Raw genomic sequence first — 27,307 nt, forward strand, 5'->3', positions numbered from 1 at the left:
AAGAACAAGTCTCATTTGTGAAAAAATACTTAGATGGAAATAAGAAATTCTGAAATAAACATCAACTCCCTTGTCTAAGTTTAAATAGATGAAAATAACTTAGAATCTTTATTATTGCACAAAAACATAATACTGAAATAATTTTTCTCATTGATATTGCTATACTCAGATTGTCCTCTCCACCAAATGGCCCAACATAGCAGAGAAAAACACAATAACCTTGCATTTAAAAATAAAAAGGTGGTAGGAGGAGTAGATGGTTCTCAAGAAACAAAAAAGCAATGTCTCATGCTGACCTAAGTGATAGCTTAGATGCAAGTTCAAAACAATGATGGAATTTCAAATAGGTCAGACCTAAGTCTGCAAATCAGCTTAGAAAGTTAGCCATGTAAGCAAAACCTCAGCTTTGAATATATCGGAGTAGCTGGAGGAATGGCCTTGTGCAGGGCTGGGCAATGGGGTAGATGGCTGAAGAGTGGCCTAGGAGTCTTATGTAGGCAGACAGAAAACTTAAAGGCATGATGAAGCTAAACTCTAAGATAAGTCTCATGTGTTGCAAGGCTTATGGGTCAAGAGAAGCACCGGTTGAAAAACACTAAGGCAGCCAAGGTAGGAGGCCAGAATAACCAGACACAGGGGGAAATACTACACTGAGGTAACGGGGTAGAGAAGAGAAATTATTAAAGAAACAAGCTCTACAACAATGAGGCAGAATGGCGCAACAGAAAAATAATGGTTATTGGTAATTATTAGAGGTAGCATTTACATAGTACTTTCAGATTTGCATAGCTCTTTACAAATACACAATTCATAAACTTATAAATAAAACAAATCCTCAATGATATTTCATTTTATCCTCACAACAACCCCAGGTGCTATTGTCCTTATTTTACAGATAGGGAAACTGAGGCAGGTAGGGGTTTGGTTTTTTTTTGTTTGTTTGTAGTTTTTTTTTAAGCAACTTGCCTACAGTCACACAGCTAGTTGTCTGAGTCTATATTTGAACTCTGGGTTTAGCACTCTATCCTCTGTCCCACCTAACTGCCACTAAACAAACTGGATCTGCAGTTATTGACTTGGGTTCAGATCTCAGCACTGCCTCTTACAACCTGTGTGACTTTGGACAAGTCACTTAGCCTCTCTAGCCTTCCATTTCTTTATCTATAAAATGAGAGGACTGGACTAAATGACCTCTCAGGTCCCTTTCAGTTCTAAATGAATGATCTTAAATTTTAAATTTAGAAATGGAGGTATGTATGTGTAGATAAGAAAATCAGAATTTCTTTTCATCATTTTAAAAATTAATTTAAAATAACTGCTAAATCAATTTTAATTTTAATTAATTTTTAATTGATGGTAAATTATACTGAACTTTCCATTTGAGGAAAAAGTGACAGAAAAAGACAAATGGTGACACCATCACTTTAAGGCAAAGTCTGGGAAAATGGCTGAGTTAATACGGTAGTACAGTCAGCTTACAAAAGGTTTTCTTGGTTCCTATCAGCTCACTGGTGTCATTGGCAGAGCTCTTATTAAATTCAAGGAGCAATCTAATGAATTAATTAAAACAAGAGTGTAGGTTCAGATGCAAATATAAATGGAAACTGTTTCAAAGAGATAACCATATACTGAGAGATCAGGGGTTGGGCAAAGGCTGTCCTCTAGGTTCTGTGTTTGTTTCAAATGACAGCTATAAAATTCCCTTCCCCCCACTTAATTTTCCTCTCTTTGATCTACTGATCTTCCAATTTCCATTGGTGAGCTTCATTATACACTAAACATTAGAACAAATACATGCTAGCATGCATACATGCTCCCACACATATATGTGAGTATATGAGTATCTATGTGGGTATATGTGTATACATATATTTGCATGTGACTGTGCGATATGCACATGCATACATTTTCAATATATATACATGCATATGTGTGCATATGTATTTTGTGAGGATATGCATGCATATCTATGATCCCTGGTTAGCTAGCACCCGAAGGTGACCAACTTTCACAAAGGCAGTGACTTGTAATAGCTAGAATGAAACAAATGAATGGCCTTTAATGTGTGGAGGGAAAAAAAACTTTGCCCTGACCTAAAGATACAGTTACAAAAGCAACAGAGACTCCCCAGCAGGGATTGCTCGGGGCCAACATTTTCCAGACCCTTGATTGTGTCCACTGGGGGAGTACGAAGGCAATTGCTCATTCTGCATTGACTTTCGTGAAGCTCTAGGATACAAAATTAGACGCCCCATATTTCTAGGCTCCCAAATTGCTGCCTGCTCCCCGCTGGCAAACTTCTTTTTAAGACAACCATAGTCAGGGTAATGATGGTATGAGCCCCCAGCATGCTGTTCCTGAGGTCAGGTCATCCTGAAGTTCCCTCATCAGACTCTCCATTATCATCCTTATTTCCAAAAAGAAAAAAAAATTAAAAATATGGATTGGTGCCATCTATTAGAGTCTTGCAAGCGTTCCTCTAATTACCCAGGCCTCTCATTTTCAGTCAGATGACATGACCCAGAGGCACACGCAGGGGCTAGCCAACTGTGTAAAGTGAAACTGTGATGAAGATGACAGGAGCTTCTTTTCTTTCAAGTTGGCTCCTGACTTCACAACACACTTCTGAATATACTCCATGCTTGACACTGTGAGGCACCCTAGGAAATTCTGAACAACTCAGCCATTCCAAAATCAGGAAACTTGTTGGTGGGGGTGGCATGGGGTGGGGATGGGAGTGGAGGAGGCTGGAGAAAGAAGTTATAGGACATACGCCTAAAGCAAGAGGGTGTAAAAGGAAAGCTAACACACATGGAACGGTGTGAGCAGTTAACTTCATAAAATGAATTTCTTCCCCTCATATAATCTCATGTAGATCGGACAAGAATTGACCCTGAAAGTTCTTAACTTCCTAGAGTTGGCCTGCTCTTTTGACTTCAGGCAAAGTATGATGAGATGGTAGGAGGGAACAGTGCAAAGAGGGATGTGTAATAGAGGGAGATCATTAAAAACAAAACAAAACAAAAAAAACAAGCCCAATTAAACTAAACCCTCAAGGGAGACAAGGGCACATATTTACTTACTCAGTACAGATTTTGTTCTGCTTGTAAAACTTATGTCTTGTAGCAAACAACCGAGAAATGTATTTGGCATTTTCAATATCGTCCTTTAAAAAATAAACAGAAGACAGAGGGGGGAAAAATAAACATTTGATTATACATACATTTCACTATGACTACCTTCTAAACTACATATGATAAACATATCCCCTTCCTCTCCCCTCACCAAAAAATCCTACCATGGGAAGTCTAGTGGTTGCTGAAGGAACTGTTACATATAAAATACTACTAGGCTCACATGCTTCCATCGGATTGCTTCAAAAATAAGGATGTAAACACACAGTGACAAACACCAGCCATCATGAAATTTAAGGCAGAAAAGTGAGGTAGGTAAAGTCTAAGACCTAAACCAGGAACTCCATGGAGGATCAGTTCACCTGCTTATTTCAGATTAGCCTCTGGGGCACAATGAAAAAAAAAAATCCATCATAGCTCAGGTCAGCTAGGGAAAGCAAATATGGTGTAACCTAACCAGGGGATGACCTGATGAAGCCTGTAACTGGAGGAGGATGGGTACAAATGAATGTGGCACAGCAAAGAACATGATCCATTACAAAGAAGGAGACTTCAGGAATTCTAACCAGCAGTTCACAAGTCAGTTATAGTACCTGGAATGTTATAGATAGTGGTTTCATGACTACTGAGTCTAAGCTTCAGGACAAGGTGTGGAAAGAAGGCAGGTACATCCTGCCCTTTCTAAACTGTTTTTCTGAATGCACACTTATTGGTTCATGGCAAGAGAATCCATTGAGTTTGCAATTCAAATGATAATTGAATTTGATTTACTATGCACCTACCATAGGATGCTAGGCATCAACGGTGCAAGATATGAGGATACAAAACAGAGCATGCCCTAGGAAGTTCTATTCTGCTAAAAGCAAAAGTTTTAGTCTATTCTGTCTGTCTTTAAAGAGCAGCATTGTATGATCTGCTTACCGTGTGAAAGAGGGCTGTCTCTTCTTTGTTGATTAGCTCCAGTAGGATGGTAGACTTGTTATGTGTGATATTACCAATGTCATTCCACCTAAACAAAAAAGACATTCACTGAGTTTGACCAGAGATGCTTCCAGGTAGCATCGGAAAATAATAATAGTATTTGTATGGTTCTTAAAGTTTGCCAAGCCCTTTACAAACATTATCTCATTTAATACTCACCATAAATCTGAGAGGTAAATGCAAAATATTGTCCTGACTTTGCAGATAAGGAAACTGAGACATGAAAGAAATTAAACTATTTGCTCAAGGTCACACAGCTAGTAAGTGTATAAGACAGGATATGAATTCAGGGCTTCCTGATTCCAAATCTAGCATTCTATCTACTACATCAACTAGGCTAGCAATATGTAGTCTCGTTTTAGAAAACATATTTGTAAACTGAACACTGTATAATTAATATAACGGCCAAGCTTGGCCCCAGAGAAGAGATGAGAAAAACCGTACTTCAGTAGAAAAGGCATTGGTGTTCATGCTGCACCTTCTGTTAGATTTGGGCAATGTATTGATTTTTTTTTGCTGAGGTTTTTTTTTGTTTTTAATCTTTGTAATCAGGAGGTGCAACTAGGTGGCACCATGGTTGGAGCACTAGGCTTTCAATCATGAAGACCCATGAGTTCAAATCTGACCTCAGAGACTAGCTGTATGACCCTGGGCAAGTCACTTTAACCCTGTTTGCCTCAGTTACCTTATCTGTAAAATGAGCTAGAGAAGGAAATGGCAAACCACTCTAATATCTTTGCCAAGAAAATACAAAATGCAGTCATGGGCAGGGCGGGGTTTGGACACTAATGTAGCAACTCGATCACAAATCAAGGGAAGGCTTGCTGGGTAGAGGAAGGAGAGGAGTATATTTGGAAGTGAATGTGATGCAAAAGGAAAAAGCACTGATTTTTTTTTTCTTTTCTTGTTTATTTATTTATTGTTTTGTTTTGAAATTTTATTTAAATTTTATGATATTTTTAAAGAAATACATTTTATGCTACTAAAAAAGAAATTAAAAGAAAACCAAATCTCTGATTCCTTTCTGCTACATTCCCCTCAAAAATACTTTTAAAAATATTTTCTTCAAAGAAAGCCAAATGGTTTTTTAAGCAAAATGGTGGCTCTCTTAAAGCAGAAAGTATAAATTAGATGAGAGAGTTAGATTACACAATCTCAAAGATCCCAGTTTTAGGATGCTAAGTAAATATACATTTACTACATACAGCAAGACATTCTTAGTTCTGTGATATCCAAAAAACAGTTTACTGGAGTTTATGACTCCTGTTATTAACTTTAAAAAAAATCGGAAATGATAATACATGTAAAACTGGAAGGATCTTAGAGTCCATCTGGTCTAACCCCTCATTTTATAGATAAGGAAACAGAGACCCAATGGGGTTCAGTGCCTTGCCCATGATCACACAAGTAACATGGAGAACAGGCAGAGTAAGAATAACTAGCATTTCAATAGAACTTTATAAATACTATCTCATTTTATCTCCACAACAACCCTAGGATATAGATGCCATTACCAACCCCAGTTTACAAATGAAGAAATTGAAGGAGACAAAGGTTACGTGACTTGCCCAGGGTTATACAGCTAGTAAGTAGTTGAGCCTAGATTTGAACTCAGGTACATCTTGACTCTAGGCCCAGAGCTCTATCTACTATACCACCTGGCTATCTCTATAATTTGAACCCAAGTCTACTGACTCTACAGCCAGTGCTCATTCCACCATGTTATTTTGCTTCCCCTCCATGGCTATCCAGTTCTAACCAGCATGAGAATTTAGTCTGCCACATAAACAGATAGAATTTCTTGTGCTTTGTTTTTAACCATCCTAGGGTGAAAAAGTAGATCTTTCCTAAAGTCTTCTGTGTTTATTTATTCCTTTCAACCACCTTCTAGGAGGTTCTTGCTTTTTTAATGATGGATGGACACATCAATCAATCATGACTCTACACTGTGTGTATCTAAGCAAGAGAATCCATACTAATTTTTTGTTAGCCCACACACCAGATACAGTCAGGTCTACTAAAGATCGTACCTGGTCAGTATTTAATAAGCTACCACATTTCTAGGAGTTACATAAACACATTAGGGGCATTTTCACTAGCTGTCCTCCATGCCTGGAATTCTCCTCCTTCCTATCTCTAACTTCTGTCCCAGCTAAAATCCCACTTTTTACAGGAATCGTTTAATTCTACTGCCTTCTTTCTGTTGATAATTTCCAATTTATCCAACTTACATACTGTTCTTGATCCTTTGTTTTAGAAGAGGACCAATGACATCATGGGGTGATGTCTCGACTTGCACTAAGTGAGGAAGAATTATATGCAAAGCCATCAGACTCACTCTGTCTTCCAGAGTCATTGGAACGCAGTGGCAAGGCAAAAGTCAAGATGACTGGCAAATCTGCCCATGGATGTTCACATGCTTTCTCTCCCATTAGACTGTGAGCAACTTGAGAGCAATTTGTCTTTATTTATTCATTCCTTCATTTACTTATTTATTTATTCATTAATTAATTTATTCATTCATTAGTTCACAATACCTGGAAGGCTGAAGATGCTTAATAAACATCTATTGACTGACTGACTGCCAAAATAAAATGGAACATCTTATGAAACAAAGTGTTTAAAGTAAGGCACAGAAAAGATGCTCAACCAAGTTTGAAGAAGGAAAGGGAGGAAATGCTACTGATTGTAAGTTCCTTGAGGGTAGGGACTGTTTTTTGCCTCTTTTTGTATCCCCAGCACTTAGCACAGTGCCTGATACATAGCAGGTGCTTAATAAATGCTTACCGATTGATAGTTCTAGACCAACTTGTCTCCCCAATTTTAATGTGAGCTCTTTGGAGCAGGAAGTGTGTTACTGCCTTTCTTCACACCTCCAGCATTTAGCAGAGTGCTTGGCACTCTGCTTGACTTGCCCCTTGCCATCAATATCTTGAAATTTCATCATTCAGTACTACGTGGTTCTATGGATTTGGTTACTTTAAATCACAGTACCTGTTGGCAAAGTGAGTAATGGTAGTTTTCTCTTAATATAAGTAACCTGTGATGCGTGGGTCACTAGCCAGTCAATTGTGGCCTGACTTGGTAGACCAGAAGGGAAGCACCTTCCACCTCTCCCTTCTTCCCACAACCCAGTCATTTTTTCAGTGAGATGGGGGATGGCTGTAAGCTGCCACAAACCACAGCTTCTTCTCTGTGTAACACTCTCTGGGTGCTAGGGTATTTTAGGGAAAGAAGAGAACGTGGCCTGGTGCCATAAGCAAGGCTCCCAGCCTGTTTGAAAGTACAACCAGTTTTTGCTGAGTCACACTTCTCTCTTCTAGTTTAATCTATTGATGAACAAGAATTTAAGTGCCCACAATGTGGCCAGACTGGGTATACAAAGACAAAATCAAAGTCCCTTCACACAATCCTAAATTCTATGTGAATATTTCACAGACCTGACTTGATATTGAGGCCTAAGTTAAAGCAAATTAAAAAAAAACTTTTCCTAGCAAATGGTTTAGAGAACTCCTGCTATAAAGGGGATTATCTCTCAAACATAAGTGTTGCTAATATGATTTTCAAGTGGGGATGCCCATTGAATATGTCAAGAGCAAGAGATGTCCCAAAATTTTCTTAAAACTATTTATATTAAATGGAGTCTAGGAGGAGACACTACACAACCCCAAAACTGCTGATATTTGTGTCGTACAGTAACGCTGTCAAAATGCAACTCACTAAACTCAACATTGTTGCTTATATGGAGAGGGAGAAAAGAAAATTTAGTTTGCTATGCAAAGGTATATGCAAAAATTAGGCAAAAAAATTACAGAAGAAAGAAACCGACAACAAAAATTAAGAAACAAATAAACCAATGAGAGTGTACCACCCACAGACACAGAGGAGATCAGCTGCAGCAAAGACCTGGGGAACTGCACAGAAGAAGAAAATTGCAGGAAAGGATATACTGGTTTCAATCAAACATTTTCAATCAGCAGCATTGGGAAGTCTTAAAAGACCACTCTCATACAACAGCACCACATCTTGTTTGAAGAGAACATTATGTACTTCAAAGCACTTTTATACGCATCTAATTTGATCCTTATTTTACTCTATGAAATTGCTGAGGCAACCTATCCCCATTTTAGATCAATCAATCAACATTCATTAAGCACCTACTATGTGCTGGGAACTATGCTAAGTGTTGGGGATACAAAAAAGAGAAAAAGACAGTCCTTCTCTTCCAAGGAGCCTACAATATAATGGGGGAAACAACATGCAAACAAATATATACGGAGCAAGCTATAGCCAGGATAAATAGGAAATAATTAAGAGAGGGAAGGTGCTAGAATTCAGAGGGGTTGAGGACAGTTTCCTGTAGACAGTAGGATTTTAGTTGAGATTTAAAGAAAGCCAGGAGGCAGAGAGGAAAAAGGAGAGCATTCGAGGCACGGAGGACAGCTAGAGAAAATGCCTAGAGCCAAGAGATGGAGCGTCTTATTCCCAGAATAGCCAGGAGGCTAGTGTCACTGGATTGGAGAGTAAGTGTTGGGGAGTAAGGTATAAGAAGACTGGAGAGGCAGAGGGAGCCAGGTTGTGAAGGACTTTGAATGCCAAACAGGGCAGTCTGTATTGGCTCCCGGAGGCAACAGGAAGCCACTGGAGTTGGCTGAGTAGAGAGACGAGGTTTTGTGGCCGTGCTTGTTATTGTCTGTCCTTTGTTCTCAAAGAGGACTGTGACATCAGGGAGGCGATGCCATGCCATGCAAGCGAGTAGGATCTAAGTGAGGGAGTGTGGTGCACAGTCACCAGCCTCACTCTCTCCTCCAGAATTATCTGGGTCCAGTGGCAAGATATGGATCAGGACAACTGGAGATGGCCCTGGATGCAGTGGGAGGCCTTGGCCTTTTTAAGTTAAGGTTTTTAACTGGTCTCAGTTTGACTGAGGCAACACTCATTCGGTGATTAAGGCTAGGTAAGAAATGAGGCAGAGAATGACCTCTTTACTTAGTCAAAAAAAAAATCCATCTGGGAGGTGAAGACCCTTAGGGTTTCTAGCCAAAGCAGAAACAATTGATATTTATGTTCATTCTGAGCCAATCAGGGCCCAAAGACCAAGTAGGGCTTGGCCAGGGACCTACTATTGGCCCATCAATGAAAGCCAGAGTGATTTGGGGTTAAGGTTGGTCTTTAAGAAAGCAAAAAAAATTCTCAGGGATTAAAGGGAATGAAAATTTTAATCTCAGAGGTTTGAGGAAACAGACACAGAATGCTAAATATGTTGCCTAAATGCACAAAGGCCCGAAAACAAGCTTTCAAAATTCTTAAATCCAGCATTCTCTCCACTTTACCAATACCGATTCTATTCATGCATCTCATTTCCATGCTCAGTAATTGCTAGGTGACAGTTCTGGTTTAATCAGACCTTGAAAATGGCTACCAAAGTCTATTCCCTGGTCACTAGGAGGTTCAAACATAATTACCTAACAGGAAAAGAGGTAGTGGGGTGTTTTAGCTCTACCCCTTCCAAATAAGCAACTGTAGTTAACTGTGACCACTGGCCACCTCCACAATATTTCTTTATTCATTAGCATAATAAGGGTGTTATAGCAGTGCTACAATTCATCCTAAAAAGAGCTTAGAGAAAGGTACTTAATACAGTGCAGTCAGAAAATGTTGTTCCAATTCAAATCCCACTTTGACACTCACTATCACTGTGACAATGGGCAAGTTCCTTAACCCCTCCTCCATAATTTTAAGTGGTAATGACCCCATATTAAGTCAACCTAACAATGTCTTTATTCTCACTGACATGACTTACTTTGTCCATAAATTAAACATAATTTTAGCTCATGTTGGCTAAATAATTGTGAAGAGGTGCATTAAAATTATTTTCATCTCTGGGCGCAGATTTGCTGTTTGATTAGGTGCAGACTTCTCCAGGTTACCTGATATCTGCCTGTGGTTATTCTATACATATATAAGTTATGAAAAGACTTACTGTAAAATCAGTCCTTAAATTTTGCAGTACTAATTACTCATAATTATCCCTTTTCTTCTTATGGTAATTGTAGCGATGCATATGGGAAAAAGGAATAATTACGAACAATAAAAAAAAGGAAGAAAGTTGGTCTAGATGGCATCTGAGGCCCCAGCCCATTCTATTTCTATCATCCTATAGATCTATGACATTAAAAAACTAGTCAGTGGTATCAGTCACTTGCTTTTGGTACAGAAATGGCCCCTGAGAGCCACTACAATCACCTTTAGGAGTTAAAGATACTGCTAATGTAACTATAATCTCAGGGCAATTAGATGGTGCAGTGGACAGTGTGCTGAGCCTAAAGTCAAGAAGACCTGAATTCAAATCCAGCATCAGACACTTAGTAGGTATGTGACCCTGGGCAAGTGCCAACCCTGTTTGCTTCAGTTTCCTTATCTGTAAAATGAGCTGAAGAAAGAAATGGCAAATCACTCTATTATCTTTGCCAAGAAAATCTCAAATGGAGTCATGGAGGGTGGGACACAACTTAATGACAGCAAAACTAGAACCTCAAGTGCTTTCTTATTGGTAAGCAAAGGGGGAAAAATTCTTCATGAATAATAAACAAAATGAGTAGTCTCCATTTTGATAATCAAATTGTTTAGGGAGGACAATGTGATTAGTGGATAGAGCGTTAGCCTTGGAATCAGAAAGACTCAGGTTTGAATTCTCACACAAGGAATCCTAGATCTCAAGCTGGAAAGGTCCTCAGACGCTATCTAGCTTTACAAGCATCCAAGGCAGGATTTGAACCATGGCCTTTCTTACTGGAGAGGTCATGTTCTCAATGCACTACCTCCCTTATTAGACACTTACTAACTATTGTCTCAGGAACAAGGTTTTTGTGAGGTTCAAATGAGATAATACACATGATATACATAAATATACATAATATACATAAAAAGCTTTTATGAAGCTTATGGAATTATATAAATAAGAGTGATTATTATCATCCCCCTCCTCTCAATTAGCCAATTGAATCCAATTCAACAGACACTGAATGAACCCTTACTAACTACAAGGCACTGTGCTTGCAATCCAGACTCACAACCCAATTATCCCCTTTCAGCTCTGTGGAGTATAAAAATGAGCTCCCTGAATCCACGGGGGAAGGGGAGGAAGCCCTTTTTCCCAGTGCTCTCACAGAAAAAGGGAAGGTCAATTTCCCTATAACTGCTGAATCGTACAAAGAGTTTCCCTTACCAATGCTGAAAGAAATTCATCTTCCTGAACCACAGATTAAAGATTTACCTACTGAGCAGCTCTGATCCTTTAACTTCATTGTTTTAAGTATCAGAAGAAACAGAAACACAAAACAAGAACAAAAGCCCTACCTGTGTATTGATAGCTGCCTTCCAATTCTGTTCCTCACAAAAATTCCCATGAAGAAAACGCCCAGGTGCACATTGTTTCCATGATTATCCTGAGAGAGAGAATAAAAAAGAATACAAAGGATATGTTTGGTAAAAGGGAATATTGGTTTCCTTGAAATACAATGCAGATTTGTATCTACACTTCAGTCTCCTGGGAGTCAGTAAGTCCACCCTCACTGGAAATCTTGACCAAAAGCTAGATGCCCATTGGTCAGGTAGGATGGAGAAAAAATTTTTGTTATGTACAGTTGGCCTTGGTGGCCATGAAGGGCCCTGCCAACTTTCAATTTCTATCTGTCTACTCCTCCATTTTGCTCCTGAAATAAATAGCTTGTAGATGGCAGGTATCATGGCAATGAGGATTTTTTTTAGTGGATGCTAGAAAATAAAAAGTTTCATCACATCGCTGCTCCTAGGATTGTATCTATTGTTGTATGCCTTCCAGACAAAGGCATTCACCACCTGCTAAGTGTTGCTGGTGCTCTTTTTTTCCTCCACCATATGCAACTACTCCTTTCTGTCCTTCCCTCTTCTCTTTCCCTTTCTCCTTCCTCCCCCAATCCCTTTCTTTTTTACTTTTCCTTTGCATTTACTTTTGGACCAGGCAATGGTAGCCTTGCATATTGCTTATCTCCACTTAAGAGTCCTTGAAGCTAAAGATACATTTGAGCAGTTATTTAATAATGCCACAAGATCATACATGAGACAGAATCAAAAGAAAGCAGGCATTGCAATCAAATATTAGGGGTTAGTGGAAAAGGAATCACTAGTAGTATATGCCCCTTGCTCCTTGCGCCTCTCTCTCCATCAGTCAATAAGCATTTATCAAGTGCCTACTACGTGCCAAGTACTGTGCTCACTGCTCAAGCTAGACAAAAATGAAACAATCCCTAACCTCAAAGGTAACTTGGGAGACAGCACACACATATATTAGTATATACAAAGCAGACCCAAGGTAATCTGGGAGAGGAATATATATGAGAGATTCTAGGGCACCTGTATTTTGTATCAAAAGTATTCCCCAGTTAGCCATCATCACATTTCCCAGTGGTTACATGTTTAGGATTGTTCTACTCCAAGTAGTAATGCTAGCATTTCTAATTTGTATGCAGACAAATCTTTTTACAAAGTAGATTTTGTACAATTAAGATTATAGATATTTGTATGTGTTAAAGCATCACCAGCAGATGAAACATGACCTGATATGCCTGTCGACATATGCCATAACACTTATAAGGCATCTTCCCCTGATACTTTATGGATACAAGCTATGTAATACTATAATCTCAGAAGAATCAAAGGTATAACCAAAACTTTCCATTGCCAAAAGGCAAAGGAAAGGTAAATGTTGGGTACGAGAAGGACATAACATATTGCCAACAACAACTTATGCTTCAAAGCTGTTGTGAAAAACATCATCAAGGACATATATGAGCAGATAAGCAGGTAGCCAGTTACACATCAGGAATAAGAGATGGTAGACCAGCATTCCACACCACGTACCAAATTCCAAATGACTTAGACATAAAGGTGACGTCACCAACAAATTAGAACAAGAAAAAAATTTCCTGTCAGATTTATGGCTAAGGTATGAGAGTTCATGACCAAAGAAGGGATAGAGAGGATCACAAAAGGTGAAATGGACCATTGTGAGCATACAGAACTTAAAAAGTTTTTACATAAATAAAACCTAATTTAGCTCAAATTAGAAAAGAAGCAAGTAAATGGGGGAAAATCTCTGTAGCGAATTTCACTGGTAAACATTTATAACATATAGGGAACTGATTCAAATTTACAAGAGTAAGAATCCCTAGTTGATAAATGGTCAAAAGATAAGAACAAACAGTTTTCAGTTTTCAAGGAAAATCTAATCATTTATCAGGAATCATGAAAATGATGACTAAAAATTAAAAATTTAAGACAATTCCAAAATTCTACCTCACAACCATTAGATTGGCAAAGTTGACCAAAAAAAAAATCAAAATGAAAAATGCTGAAGAGCCTATGGGAAAATAAGGACAGGGTTCAATTGTTAGTAGAGCTGTGAACTGATCAAGCCATTCTGGTAAGTGATTTAGAACTATGCTCTGAAATTTTCTAAATTGTAACATACCCTTTGACCCAGTGATACCATCTAGGTCTATGCTCCAAAAAGAACAAAGACAGAGGCAAGGGATCTATGTGTACAAAAATATTTATAGCATCTCTTTTAGTGGTGATAAAGAACTGAGAACTAAGGAGTTGCCCTTCAACTGGAGAATGGCTGAACATGTTATGGTTGGTAAATGAATGTGATGGAATGCATTGAAAGAAATTATGAAAGGGATCAGGGAAACCTCAGAAGACTTGTATGAACTGATAGGAAGGAGATGAGTAGAAACAAAATAACAATTTATACAACCGCATTTTAAAGACAAACAACTTTGAAAGGCTTAAGCCCGCTAATCAATAACCAACCACAATCCCAAAACCAGGGATGAGGAAGCTGTGCAAAGCACTCATGACAAAGCATGCTACCCACATATTCTTTTTGACACAGCCAATGTGGGAATTTGTTTTGCTTGACTATACATATTTATTACAAGGGGGTTGCTTTTCTTTTTCAATAGGACAGGGTCAATAGGAAGGAGAAAAGTCAATTTTTATTAATTAAAAACAATTTTTAAAAGAAAAAAAAGAATTAGATGATTGATGGACAGCCCAGTAATGCACTGGTAGGCCCAAGATGCATCGGGAACCAAAGGAAGGCCTCCAGTATGTGAAGGAGTGCCTCAATGGAAGATTTGTGGTATGATATGGATCAGAATTACAAAGGGTAAGATATTTTAAAGAGATTATGATTGGTATTGGTGAAGTGACACTGATGAACTCATGGATCCAAGTGTCAAGGCCAAAAAAAATGGGGGGATATCAGAATTATCATTGTGTACAGAACGTCCAAATATATGATCTTTTTGTTAAACACACACATATACTACAGAACTCAAGTACCTTACTTGGTGAGACTATTATCTTTTTTTAAAAATCATATCTGAACAAGAGTAAATCTAATAATGACTAGAATAGAGGAGTTAACTATGGTAGTAAATGCAGAAAATGGTTCAAGGGAATGCGTATTTTTGAAGAGGCTTCTGAAAGAGCAGAGAAAATAGGTTTCAAGAAAAAGTATAGATTTAAATGTAGATTACAAAATAGAAGAATGTATAGAAAAAGATATAGAAATAGGGTACAGAGAAGGTAAAGAATAAGTCAGGCTGATGTCACAGAAAGGGTCATGAAAGGAAAAAGAACATATCATCTAAAGGTCTCAGCTTTTGCTCTGTAAAATAAAAAGTTAGATCATTTATAACTCTAATATGCTGCATTCTCTGACATGTGGGTATATGTATGTGTATGTAAGTTTTGGGAGGACAATACAGATCTGAACCTATGCTTTCTCCCACTTAACAGAAGTTCCAGGATGGCAATTCCTTTACCAATGCAGATGAGCAAGTCACTAAGGTCACTGGGTAACTAAGAAACTAGATGAAAAGACTTGCTCATGTTCATCACAGGATTAGTGTATGTGAGAGGCCCAACTAAACCAAGGTCTTCCTAATGCCAAGGCTAGCCCTCTATTGACTATACCATGGCGCTTCATATTATATGATAGGGATATAAATTGACAATTATAGAACAATGGAGAGAAATTACAGACAATTCTCCTTTAATTTTTCTAATCAATTTATCTGAAACCATCATTCTCCATGGAAAATTGAGGCCTACAAGCCATATTTTACAAAGGGCTCCACTCTTAACCTTAGCAAACATTAAGTCAGTATGGAAAGTAGTTACAACTATTGAAATAGTTGGGATGAAGATATGCCTAGATGGGACAGTAAATGATGATATGTTTAATCTTCTGAAAAATTAGAAAATATGGTGTTTTTTTTCTAATTCAAGATATTTACTAACCATTTACTTTATAAGGTCAGTAATGACCTATGCTACCCAAAGAGTCAATACAACAGGGCAGTGGAACTGAAGCATCTTGTGAAAAGTAATACTTTTTTTGGAGGGGGTTGGGTGGGATATATTTTTCCTCTGACTGCTCTTTAACTTAATTTGGGTCTGTCTTCACCATCCCTTCCACTGCCATCCCTTCCACTACCATCACAGAGATTCCAACAATGCTATAGTCTGAAAGCTTCTTCTGAGGTCACAAAAAGCTAAGGTACAAAGGAAAAGGAGTAATTAGAAGCTCTACTAAAGCACAGTGACACCACAAAAAATTTGTAGTATCTCTCTACTTGCAAAAATGAGGTGGCATCAGAGGTCTTCATTGATTTTCCCATTTAAAATAAACTTAATAATGCAGCTTATATTCACAAGGAGGCCCATCTTAATGTCTTGGCTGTTTCTATTCCCTGATACTGGCTCCAAACCCAAAATATCTCAATACTAACTTTTTTAATAATAGGTCCAGAATGGGGAGAAAAATCCAAACTTTTAAACCAGCACTTAGGGGAAACATTAGCTCTCCACCCCCAGTCTAAAACAAGCAAAATAGTTGGCAGTTGGAAAGTCAATTTTCCAGAAAGAGTGGAAAAGTTTCCTCTAATTTTTCAGTGACCCAGCATATCATAACAGTATGTGGGCTGCTGAAATATAAGTAGGTTGCAGATGGCATCATAAGGCATTATTGCTGGGAAAATGGATTACAGCCCTACAAAGGGCAGTCATCAGAGACACAAAAGAAAATTAAACAAATCTGAAAAAGGACCATTTAGCCATTTTCACAAGCTATAGCCACCCTCTTAGGCTCCCCCCAATGCACATGGGTAGTTCACATTAAAGCAAATTGCACATGTGCAAAGAGGAACAGGCCACTTATAGCCCATCCAATGAAGCCAGTTCTAAGTGAAATGCTTGTGATGAAATTACAGTCAGGTCTAAAATTATTGGAATGAGCCAGTGGTATTTAGGTGTCTGATGAAGTTCCATTTTTTCTACTGGAAGGAGGTTGGGAATGGTGGAAAAGAAATACCAAACTTGGCCCTGAGCTCAGAAGCACAGTTTCCTCTTGTCTCTCTGTATCATGTGAGATGCCTTTCCCTGTGACAACAGCAGACAAAAAGAAAGGTTCACAGAATTGAATAAAAGAAAAGGTTTATTCACATTTACCTACTCAGCAGTGGTTATAAGCCAAAAGATGAGAAAAAGAAGACAAATGTCAGCCAAGAAGTCCCATGTGGCCATTTTTTAATTATACATACTTTATATTAACTTGGGAAATAGCCATTTGTCTACTTCCTTGCCATGGTTGCATAGCAATGTGTCTTCCCAGAAAATAAATAACAATGACTAATTCATTAATTTTTCAAATGAATATATAGCTATTTAATAGGCAGCAAAGGCTGACAAATGTTTTGTACATACCTAGAAAGCTGCCTTAAACTTAGACAAATTTTGTAAATTTGTGGCTAGAAAATCTCGGGCTGCTTTGGGTTTTATGTTATTTCACATTATGCTTCAATGAATCCATGATCCCCCTTTCTAATGATGCAGGTCACAATCCATCTCTGCCTATTCATCCTGCATAACGCTTGTCTGTCCTCACATAAATTCTTCATAGGAGGCCTGCTCAACATGTTAAGGGTTATCCTCTAAAGCTCTTGACCTCACAGGTACCAAAGGAGAAGAGAGGTTATCTGGTGGTCATCTTACCATTGTTGCTATATAATGAAGCCAGCTCCTTTTTCCTTTCAGTCAGGCATTCTTTGATAATACTTTTTATGACATCTCCTCTGTACAATGAAGAATGTCAATTGTACAGACTATGAAATGCAGTTAGACAGATAGCTTATAGAGTTTTACCATGCATCTTGGAATAAATAACACTAAAGATGACTAATGAACTGGGCACAGAAATGAAGAAGAGGACAATGGGTTTAGATTGCTTTTGGGAAGTTGCTGTATAGCCCCAAGCTTCATTCTGAAACAAAGACTCATGGTTTTTCACATCAATATTTTTCTAGTTTTTAAATTTCAAGTCCAGCATTCTTTCCACTACACCAAGAACTCTTCTCTGTCCTTATTTTTCTTCATTCCTTTGCAGTATATTAGCTACCTTCTCCATCTATATATTCACACCTCTCTGAGTTTTCATGACAGTGACCTTGATTTATTTTCCTCCTATCTGTCTGATTACTCTTCCATAGTTTCCTTTGCTGAATTTTCATCCATCTTCCTCCCCTTAACCATGGGTGTACACCAAGGCCATCTTTCCTCTACATCCTCTTTCTTGATGACCTCATTATCACTCACATGTTCAATGAGAACCTTTACGCATATGCCTTCCAGACCTATATATCCAGCCCCAGTCTCTCTCTTGAGTTCCAGTCCTATATCACCAAATGTCAATTAGATATTTTCAGTTGGATGTTTCACAGGCATCTCAAATTCAACATGTTCAAATTTGTTATCTTTACCCATAAACCCTCTTCTCTCCCTAATTTTCTTCTTAATAATGAAAGTACCATCATTCTTTCAGGCACTCAGGTTCACAACCTTAGAGTCATCCTGGATTCTTCCTTCTCTTTAACCACCCCCCCCCCAATCCAATTAATTTGAAATCTTGTCGATTTTACATTCATAACATCTCTCATATCTATTTCCTTCTCTCCACTCACACAATTATCCTCCATCCCTGTCCAGTTAATGCCCTCATAATCTCTCTCCTAGACTATGTACAATGCCCGCTACACAGATATTTCATAAAATATTGTTGATAAAATGCATGCATGATACTTCCTTCTTTTTGATTTTTATTTAACTTTTGATATCTGTATGTCTGGTCATCCAAATTGGATTTTAAGATCACTGGGGAAAGAGACCATGATCTTATACCTTTTTGCATCCTCACAGCATCTAGAAGGGTTCTGTGAACATAGTCCTCAAAAAACATCTGCTGAATTAGTGAACAAATGAAAAGTATTCACTTATTGGAAAGAGAAATTATTCCACAGTAATCACAGGACACTCAAATTTTATTTATCACAAAAGATAAACATTGATTCATTCAATAATGAACATTTGATTTTCTACCCCGGGCAAGGCACTGTGCAAAGGACCATGGATAATGTACAAGAGAGGACAGCATAGTCTTTGTCCTCTAAAGTTTAGAAATTTCTGCACCCTTTCTGAGAAAGCCACGCAAAGGAAAAGTCAAAGTACATTACCTTAACAGGGAAGCTTTCCTGTCCAAACCCATCCAAACGTTCCACTTCATTGATATACATGAGTTCAGCTTCCGCTGGCAGGATTCCACTAGAACCAGAATAGTATCAAAAGGAGGAAACAGTTAAGGAGGACAAAGCAAGTGGAAGATTTGACCTTCATGATGCCAAGTTCCGTAACTGTTGTTTAGATAGCTAGATTTGGGAGTAGCAATCATCACAAGGTTGGAATAATATCATGCACCACTTGGTCACCCATTTCCATAATTCCAAGACCCTCTCTTCCCTGGAGTGTACTTTAACTAAGCAAGAGAATGTAAAGGGAGGTACATAAAATCTCTTGGAAAGCACTGTGCTGCGAACACTAAAAAATTATCCCAAATGAGCTTGTGAATAAAGTAGCCTGCTCAAGGCTAACACAAGCCATTTCCTATATTTCAGATAATTCTCCACTACCTTAAAAATATGAAAACATTATTTTTGGATGCAAAGGATCAAGATGAAAGTTTAGAAATACTTACACTTGCCCTCTAACAATAGAAGGGAAGGATGGGATGGGATGGGATGGCATGGGATGGGGAGGATGTTTATTTTGCAATAGCCTAGAAGAGCTTCAAGTAGCTCTCAGTGACATCAAGCTCTCTAATGCTTCCTTGACTCAAAGATTCTCGCCATTTCCCTCCAAGTCTAGCCCTTTGATCTTTGTCACTATTGGTAATATGGCTAAATCTAGTGATATCTACTCAAAACAATATTTTTAGTCCATACGCCCAAGATTTCATGGATAGGGAGTGTCAGGAAGTTTCCAGTACTGGCAGCACATGGAACAAATCCATAGAATAAAGATTTCCCCTGACTCTCTCCAGCCAAATGGCCATCAAGGACGCTACAGTAGCATGATGATTCCAGGTTAAAACAATTAAAAGTACAACCTCCAACAAAACTTAAAACCCCAAGAGTAAATAACACAGGACTGAGTCACACGCTGGCTGAAATAGATTCTTGAACTTGGTCTCTTATGATGACAATGCAAGAGTATGTATGATGTACAGACCTTAAGAATCTGTTCTATTGAAGACTATGTTAAACATAGCCTTCAATAGCAGAGGCCCCAGAAGGCCAGCCCAGATTCTAGCTTGGCCCCTGAGACAATCAGGGGAGCAATTTGTATAAATACAAACTGGCAATTACCTGCTGCATGAGCCCCCTTCTACCCTCACAACCTAATTTTAGCTCAACTCCTAATTCCAACCCTGCTCCTAATTCTAACCCTATACAGGTATATCTTGTTTTATAGCACTTTGCTTTACTGGGCTTTGCAGATTTTTTTTAAAACAAATTGAAAATTTAGGGCAACCCTGTGTCAAGAAAGTTTATGGGCACAATTTTTCCAGCAGCATGTGCTCACATCATATCTCTTGTGTCACATTTTTGTAATTCTTCCAACATTTCAAACTTTTTCATTATTATTATATCTGTTACAGTGATTTGTGATCAGTAATCTTTGATATTACTACGGCAATTGCTTTGGGGAGCCACCAACTGTACCCGTATAAGACTGTGATAAATGTTATATGGTTCTGACTTATCCACCAGCCATTCTCCCATCTCTCTCCCTTTCCTTGGGCCTCCATATTCTCTAAGACACAAAAATACTGAAATTTAGCAATATTAAAACCCTTAAAATGGCCTGTAAGTGTTCAAGTGAAAGGAAGAGTCCACCAATGTGGCAAACTTCATTGTTTTCTTATTTTAAGAAATTGCCACAGAAACCCCAACCTTCAGGAATCACCACTCTGATCAGTCAGCAGCCATCAACATTGAGGCAAGGCCCTCCACCAGAACAAAGATTATGACATACTGAAAGCTTAGATGATGGTTAGCATTTTTAGCAATAAAGTATTTTTAAAATTACGGTATGTATATATTTTTAAACATAATACTACTACACCCTTAATAGATTACAGTATAGTGTAAACATAACTTTTATATGCGCTGAGAAACCAAAAAATTCATGTGATTCACTTAGCAATATTCACCTTATTTGTGATATTCGCTTTATTGTGGTAGCCAAAGCTACTGAAGACCAAGAAAAAAAGTTCTCAACATAGAACCAGATAATATTGTACCAATGGAAATGATACTCTTGCTTCTGGACCCTAAGAACAATTAGGCCTTTCCTTCCAACTTGCAGATGAACCCCAATCTAAGTGTTGTCTTCCCCTTTTAGAACTGAGCTCTCTAACAGGAGGGAGAGTCTTGCTTTTCTATTTGTACCCCCAATGTTTAGCCTAGTGCTCTGCACAAAGTATGTACTTAAGAAATTTTTTTTTATTCATTCACTTCTTCATTCATTTGTTCATTCATTCCACACAGTCATCACTCATCTTCCTCTGCCTCACCTCTCTCTTACCTGTGTGCTTTATGTTCCTGGGCCACTTTCTGGGTCAGCTCCTCCAGGACAGCTTCTTCCAGTGCCAAGTCCTACAGAAATAGACACCAACAAGTGTCATAAGGATCTTGACATGCTCTCTCCTTCCTCAATTCAAAGCTATCTTCCAAAATTCACCTTTCCAGGAAATCATACCTGAACAAACTTACCTCATGGCATACATTTATGAACTCTCTCAAGGCTTCTTTGTACCACAATGATTTATACTTTGTTGATAGTTTTGTACGCTTTCTTAAGGCACCGCATTTATTCATGTTTTATACTACCAAATAAACAGACTATATGCTCACAGTGGGCAGGGAATAAGTCTTCTCATATATTTCCTATAACCACATTGACTTCAGTGTGCAAAGTATGCTTGCACTTGCTATAACATTAAGGCACGTAAGCTAACTAGAGATCATACAAATGCCTGGTTGAGAGTAAAATCCTTAGTTTCTGCTTTTAAGTAAATGGAAGTAGGGGGAGGAAGGGCAGAATGGAGCATTCCAGCACAGGCAGAGGTCCCAGATTCAGCGCAGAGGGCCTTAACCTCCTAGCAGAGCACAGGAACAGGTGCCGAATGTCAGCTTTGTCACTCATTACCCAGTTCCAGGTCACAAATCCAGGCCACACTAGGGAGGGTACCTGAGCCTAGAGGTGGCATTCCAGGGTGAGGAACAGCCACAGGCCCTAAGCTGGATACTTGTTGCATGCTTGTTTCTGAATTTGCAAGGACCCAGTTCAGAAGCAAATAGTTGACTGTTTGGCTCTGCTGCCAGGGGTTGAATGGAGTCTCAGTTCTAGCCTCCATTCCGGTCTGAAACCTACAGTAGAAAACACAGGGAAGGTATATCAGACCAAAGGGTAATCTGCAGTTCTATTGCTCTGAACCAGCAAAGCTTCTCAAGATGATAGTGGCTGAGTCTAGCAGTAGTCATCCAAAATTCCAAAGGAAGCAAGCCCACAAGAGACCTGTGACTCAGACCCAAATCCAGGTCAGGAACTTACAGAGCTCAGCACGGGAGGGTAGGTATCAGACTTTGTCCTCGATCAGACCACCTTGGAAAAACTAAAAGCTCACAGGTCCCCAGCCTGAGCTATCTCTGAGATACTGGAATGACATGACACTCAATACCCTTAAGAGAGCAGCTGAAGGATCTGAGAAAGCACGAGCTCAGTCCATGCCTTCTGAAAGTATGGAAAACCTTCCCCTAACATAAAGTCCAAAGTCATGAGGGAGGCTAGAAGAATAAGCAGTACAAAAAAAATTCTACCATAAAAAGCTATTATGCTCACAGGCATAATAAAAAAATAATAAAAGTTATTATACTCAAGACATAAACCCAGAAGAAGAGAATGACTCCAAAGTATCTACAAGCAAAGCCTCAAAGAAAAACAGGTTGTGTCCAAGTTCAACTAAAATTAAGTGAGAGTTTTTAAAAGTTCAACAAATTGTTTTTATAAATGAAATTAGAGCACTAGAGGAAAATTTAGAAAAGAAATAAGAGCTATGGAAGAAAGATTTGGAAAAGGAATTAACAGTTTGGCACAAGAGGTACAAAGCCTTGCCCATTTTCTGAAATGAAAATGGACTGAATAAAAGCTAATAATTTCCTAAGACAGCAAGAAAAATAGAAGAAAATGTAAGTTATCTCACAGCAAAAATAACAGACCTGAAAAACAGACAGACTTAAGGGAGAAAAATTAACAATCACTGGACTGAGTACCTTTAAGCTACGACTACAGGAGGATAGACATCGTATTTCAAGAAACTATAAAAGGGAACAGCTCAAGTCTCTTAGAAAGACTCCACCAGTCACCTCTAAAAAGAAACCCCAAATTAAAACTCCCGAACACTATATATAGTAAAAATTTAGAACTTCTAGGTCAAAGAGAAAAATAATGCACGCAGACAGAAATCAAGAATCCAAGCACCAAGGAGCCACAGTCAGGATCACACACAATTTAGCATCTACCATTAAAAAGGAGCAGAAAGCTTAGAATATCATACTCCAGAAGGCAAATGATATAGGCTTACAATCAAGAATAACTTACCCAACCAAACTGAATATAATCCTTTGGGGGAAAAGAATGAATCTTTAATGAAAGAGGACTTCTAAGCATTCCTGATGAAAAAACCAGAGTTGCACAGAAACTTTGAAGTGCAAACACAGTAATCAAGAGAAACATTAAAAAGGTAAACATGAATGAAGAATCTTAAGGCACTGAACAAGAATAAACTGTTTACATTCTAAAATGGGGAGATAATACATGTGTCTCATCAGAACCTTACTATCAACCAGCGTCATAGGAATCTAATTATCCAGAGGGCCTAGGAGTATCTATTTTATGTGGATGATTTTAAAACAAGAATGGAAAGAGAGGGAAAGATGAATACACTGTGAGAGCGGAAAGGGAGGGAGAAAGATGGAGAAAATTATTGCATATAATTGGGGTACATGAGTAGAAGTTTATACAGATAAGGAGAAAAGGATGGGGGAAGGGGACACACTTGGACCATACTCTCATCTACATTGTCCAAGGAAAGGAATGACACACACACACACACACACACACACACACACACACACACACACACACAGAGCTGGCTACAGAGATACATTTCGCTCAACAGTGAATCAGGAAGGAAAAGGGAAAAGAGAAAGAAGGGTAGTTAAGACTAAGTGAGGGACTGCTGTTGTTAAACCATGTCTGACTCTCCATGATCCTATCTGGGATTTTTCTTGACTAAGATACTGGAGTGTTTTGCCATTTCCTTCTCCAGCTTATTTTACAGACAAGAAAACTGAGCCAAATAGTGTCAAATGACTTGCCCAGGGTCACAATACTAGTAAATGTCTGAGGCCAGATTTGAACTCAGGAAGATGAGCTGAGAAGTGAGGAATTAGTCCTAAGTAAAGTTCTGACTAATGATATACAAAAATTATTTGTCGCTGTTTTTTTGTGTGATGGCAAAGAATTAGAAATGTAAGAGACTCCCATTAACTGAGGAATGGTTAAACAACTTAAAGGATATGAATGGGACTGAAAATTACTGTGCTGTAAGAAACGTTGGAAGGGATGGTTTCAGAAAAACCTGAGAAGGCTTGTAAGAGCTAATGAAAAGTAAAGTGAATAGAACCAGGAAAACAATTTCTATGACAACAAGACTGTAAAGACAAACAACTTTGAAAGGCATAGGAACTCTGATCAAAACAACGGTCAACCACAATCCCAAGGGACTTATGATGAAATATGGCGGCCACCTTCTGATAGTTACATGATGAATAGAGACAGCTTGAAACATTTAAGACAGGGGAGAAGGAATGTGGTCAATATGGGAATCTGTTTTGCTTGGCTATCCATGTCTGTAACAAGGGTTTTGTTTTTCTTTAATGGGGAGTGAAAGGGAAGATAGGAGAAAAAGAAGGCAGATTTTTGTTGACTTAAAAATGTTAATTTTAAAAAGTCAATGTAAATAACTTTCAATTTAACAATTAAACATCTCTTATATAAAAGGCATTATCCTAGGTATTATAGTCATTCACAAACATGAAAAATACACTCTACCCTCAGGGAGTTTACATTCTACTTGGGAATACAAGATATAAAAAGATCAGTAAATCCAACAGTTAAAAAAGTTAATAACTGTCAATTACCATACTCTAAAGTATAAAAACATACAAAAGCCATGACTATATGTGATCAAACTGTGAAATTTAGAGTTATTACAAGGAAAACTGTTCAAAGCTGGAATCTGCTTTGAGAGAAAACTGAAGTTATTCTCATCATTGAAGGTCTTCAAGCAAAGGATATATGACTGTTTGTTGCAGAGGCTGCATAAAGAATTATTTTCAGTTCTGGGCTGGATTAGATGACCAGTGAAATTTCTTTTAACTCTAAAATACTGTGATTCTATCATCTTCACAATAACCTTATGAAACAGATGGGTATTATTCTTGAAGGTGGGAATTATGTTCCCTTTATGTCTTTTTCTTCTTCAAACTCAATCAATCTATCCTCATATGGTATGATTTCAAGACCCTTCAACATCCAGGCTGCTCCCCTTATCAATGTCCTCCTTTAAATGTGACATGAAGAACAGAACTTTCCAAATGTAGCATGACCGTGGGAGGATACAAGAGCTTTTCTCCTTCCTTGGCAAAATTATCATGCCCATTTTATAGATGTAGAAAGAGATGAGGCTCTTAGAGGTTACGTGACTTATCCATAGTCCTACAGCTAGTATCAAAGGTGAGATTCACAATCAGGTCTCTCCTAACTCCTGGTCCAGCACTTCCACTACAGTACGATGTTGCCCCAGGCAGGCAAGGTTTCATAGCTGAACTCTAGCTCTTTGCTCCAGATTCTTCCCTCCTTTACATCAAATGGAAACCAGAAGACCTATCACCACTTAGCTCTTCATTTCAATGTTGAGTTCTGAAAGGAATACCAGGAGAGAACCCAAACGGTGTGATCAACACTAAATGATTACTAAGGATCATCCTAGAGATATACAATTTGCAGGAAACACCCAAGATAATCAAAGCAAGAAAACTGAATAGTAAGCTATAAATTTCACAACTTCCTACAGAAAGAGACACAAATCTTCCATGTGGCTCTTCCCACCTTCACAGATTACAATCCTTCCATACCTTATAGTCTTAGAGAGTTGCCTGAGATCCAAAGAAATTGACTTTCCGATGGTCAAACAACTAACAAATTTGAGAGGTGGGATTTGTACTCAGATCTTTCTGACTTAAGCCTAGCATTCTATCAATTACTCTATGCTGCTTTTTAGGGTAAGGGTACGGGCAGGATATGTATAGATCAGCTATTAGAAATTGTCCTGCACATAGAGATACAGAGTTTTGGGAAACTCTTGTTGTATACACTGCAACCTTCACACTTCCACATGCTTTCTTTGCAACCTTTGACTAAAATGGCTTGTGTCATGGTAAGTTCCAAATCCTAGAGCACTTTCAGATTTGCTCTGAGCAGCAAATATACTACGCATTTTACAAATTCAATTGTATGTGTGCATAGCTCTGCAATCATTTTATAAAACTCAGAAATAGTTTAAGAGAATAAAAGAAATAAAGCAGTGTTGGAGAGGGGAGGGTGGAGAAACTATTTTACAAAACCTCAGATCTAGGCTTTAAATAATAACAAGAACCACAAAGTCAGCTATTGTACTTAGCTAAAATGTCTGTCTAGAACTCCTGGGCCTCCCTTCGGTATTTGTCTCTGCCACAGAAAAATGTGAGAGTGGTGCTGTGCTAGTGAAAGATGGCAGGGTACATGTCTGTACATAACCACCCACCTATGGGATATACTATCCATTTAACTCTGTTCTTTTAACTGGTAAAAAAAATGCAATGACACATTTAGGAACCTTAAAAGATCAAATGGTACTAAAATCTGTACCCCCTTTTCTCTCTAACAAATGTGTGCATCTCTCTGTCTGTCTGACAGGAGAGGGAGCCCATGGGGTAGAGGGCAGAAATACAGCTTCTGAGTCAGGAAGATTTGAGCTCAAGTCCCACCTTTGACACAGACTGACTACGTGACCCAGGTCAAGTTAACTTGAGTTCTCAGTGTCCCAGGCAATTTTCTAAGCCTATAAATTGGAGAGCAGATGTTGGATATGCCTTGGTACAGTAAGTGTTTCACCAGGAGATCTCTATGCTGATAAAATTACAGGTTCAGTCCAAAACAACTGAAACTCCACATAGACTCACACTATTTAATTGTAGCCTTTCACTAGTTCACCAGCATCATGAATTTTCTATCTCGATGCTCTGATTAGAGCTAGAAAATATGTTTATAACATGTAGAGTTTAAAAATCATCACCTAGTAATTGATTAAAATGTCCCCTGGAACATGACATTAAAGGCACTAAATAAAATCCGTTAATCAATCATTCTCCCTGACCACCTTTGTTCTGTTTCAAGAACATACAGCTGCCAGCAGGGAGTCAGCCAGCTAGCATTTATTAAACACCCACTATGTGCCAGGCACTGTGCTAAGTGCTGGTGTCGCCTCAACGTACATATATTTATACCATACATGGAGTTACGGCCTAGTAGGATGTCCTGAAAAATTCAGTGCCTAAAGAATGCTGACTGCTGATGACAAGGCC

General features: G+C 38.4%; 1 protein-coding gene across 1 annotated transcript in view; it reads right to left on the reverse strand.

Moving 5' to 3' along the window:
* Window positions 1-27,307, reverse strand: part of PTPN14 (protein tyrosine phosphatase non-receptor type 14) — a 138,017-nt gene that overhangs the window by 49,952 nt on the left and 60,758 nt on the right. The window contains exons 5-9 of the mRNA XM_036753293.1: window positions 21,144-21,214; window positions 18,734-18,821; window positions 11,475-11,563; window positions 4,056-4,143; window positions 3,084-3,166 (exon numbers count right to left, since the gene is read on the reverse strand). Coding sequence (XP_036609188.1) covers window positions 3,084-3,166; window positions 4,056-4,143; window positions 11,475-11,563; window positions 18,734-18,821; window positions 21,144-21,214 — 419 coding nt within the window. The remainder of the gene's footprint in view (window positions 1-3,083; window positions 3,167-4,055; window positions 4,144-11,474; window positions 11,564-18,733; window positions 18,822-21,143; window positions 21,215-27,307) is intronic.

The sequence above is a fragment of the Trichosurus vulpecula genome, chromosome 4 (genome assembly GCF_011100635.1).
Source record: "Trichosurus vulpecula isolate mTriVul1 chromosome 4, mTriVul1.pri, whole genome shotgun sequence".
Taxonomy (NCBI): Eukaryota; Metazoa; Chordata; class Mammalia; order Diprotodontia; family Phalangeridae; genus Trichosurus; species Trichosurus vulpecula.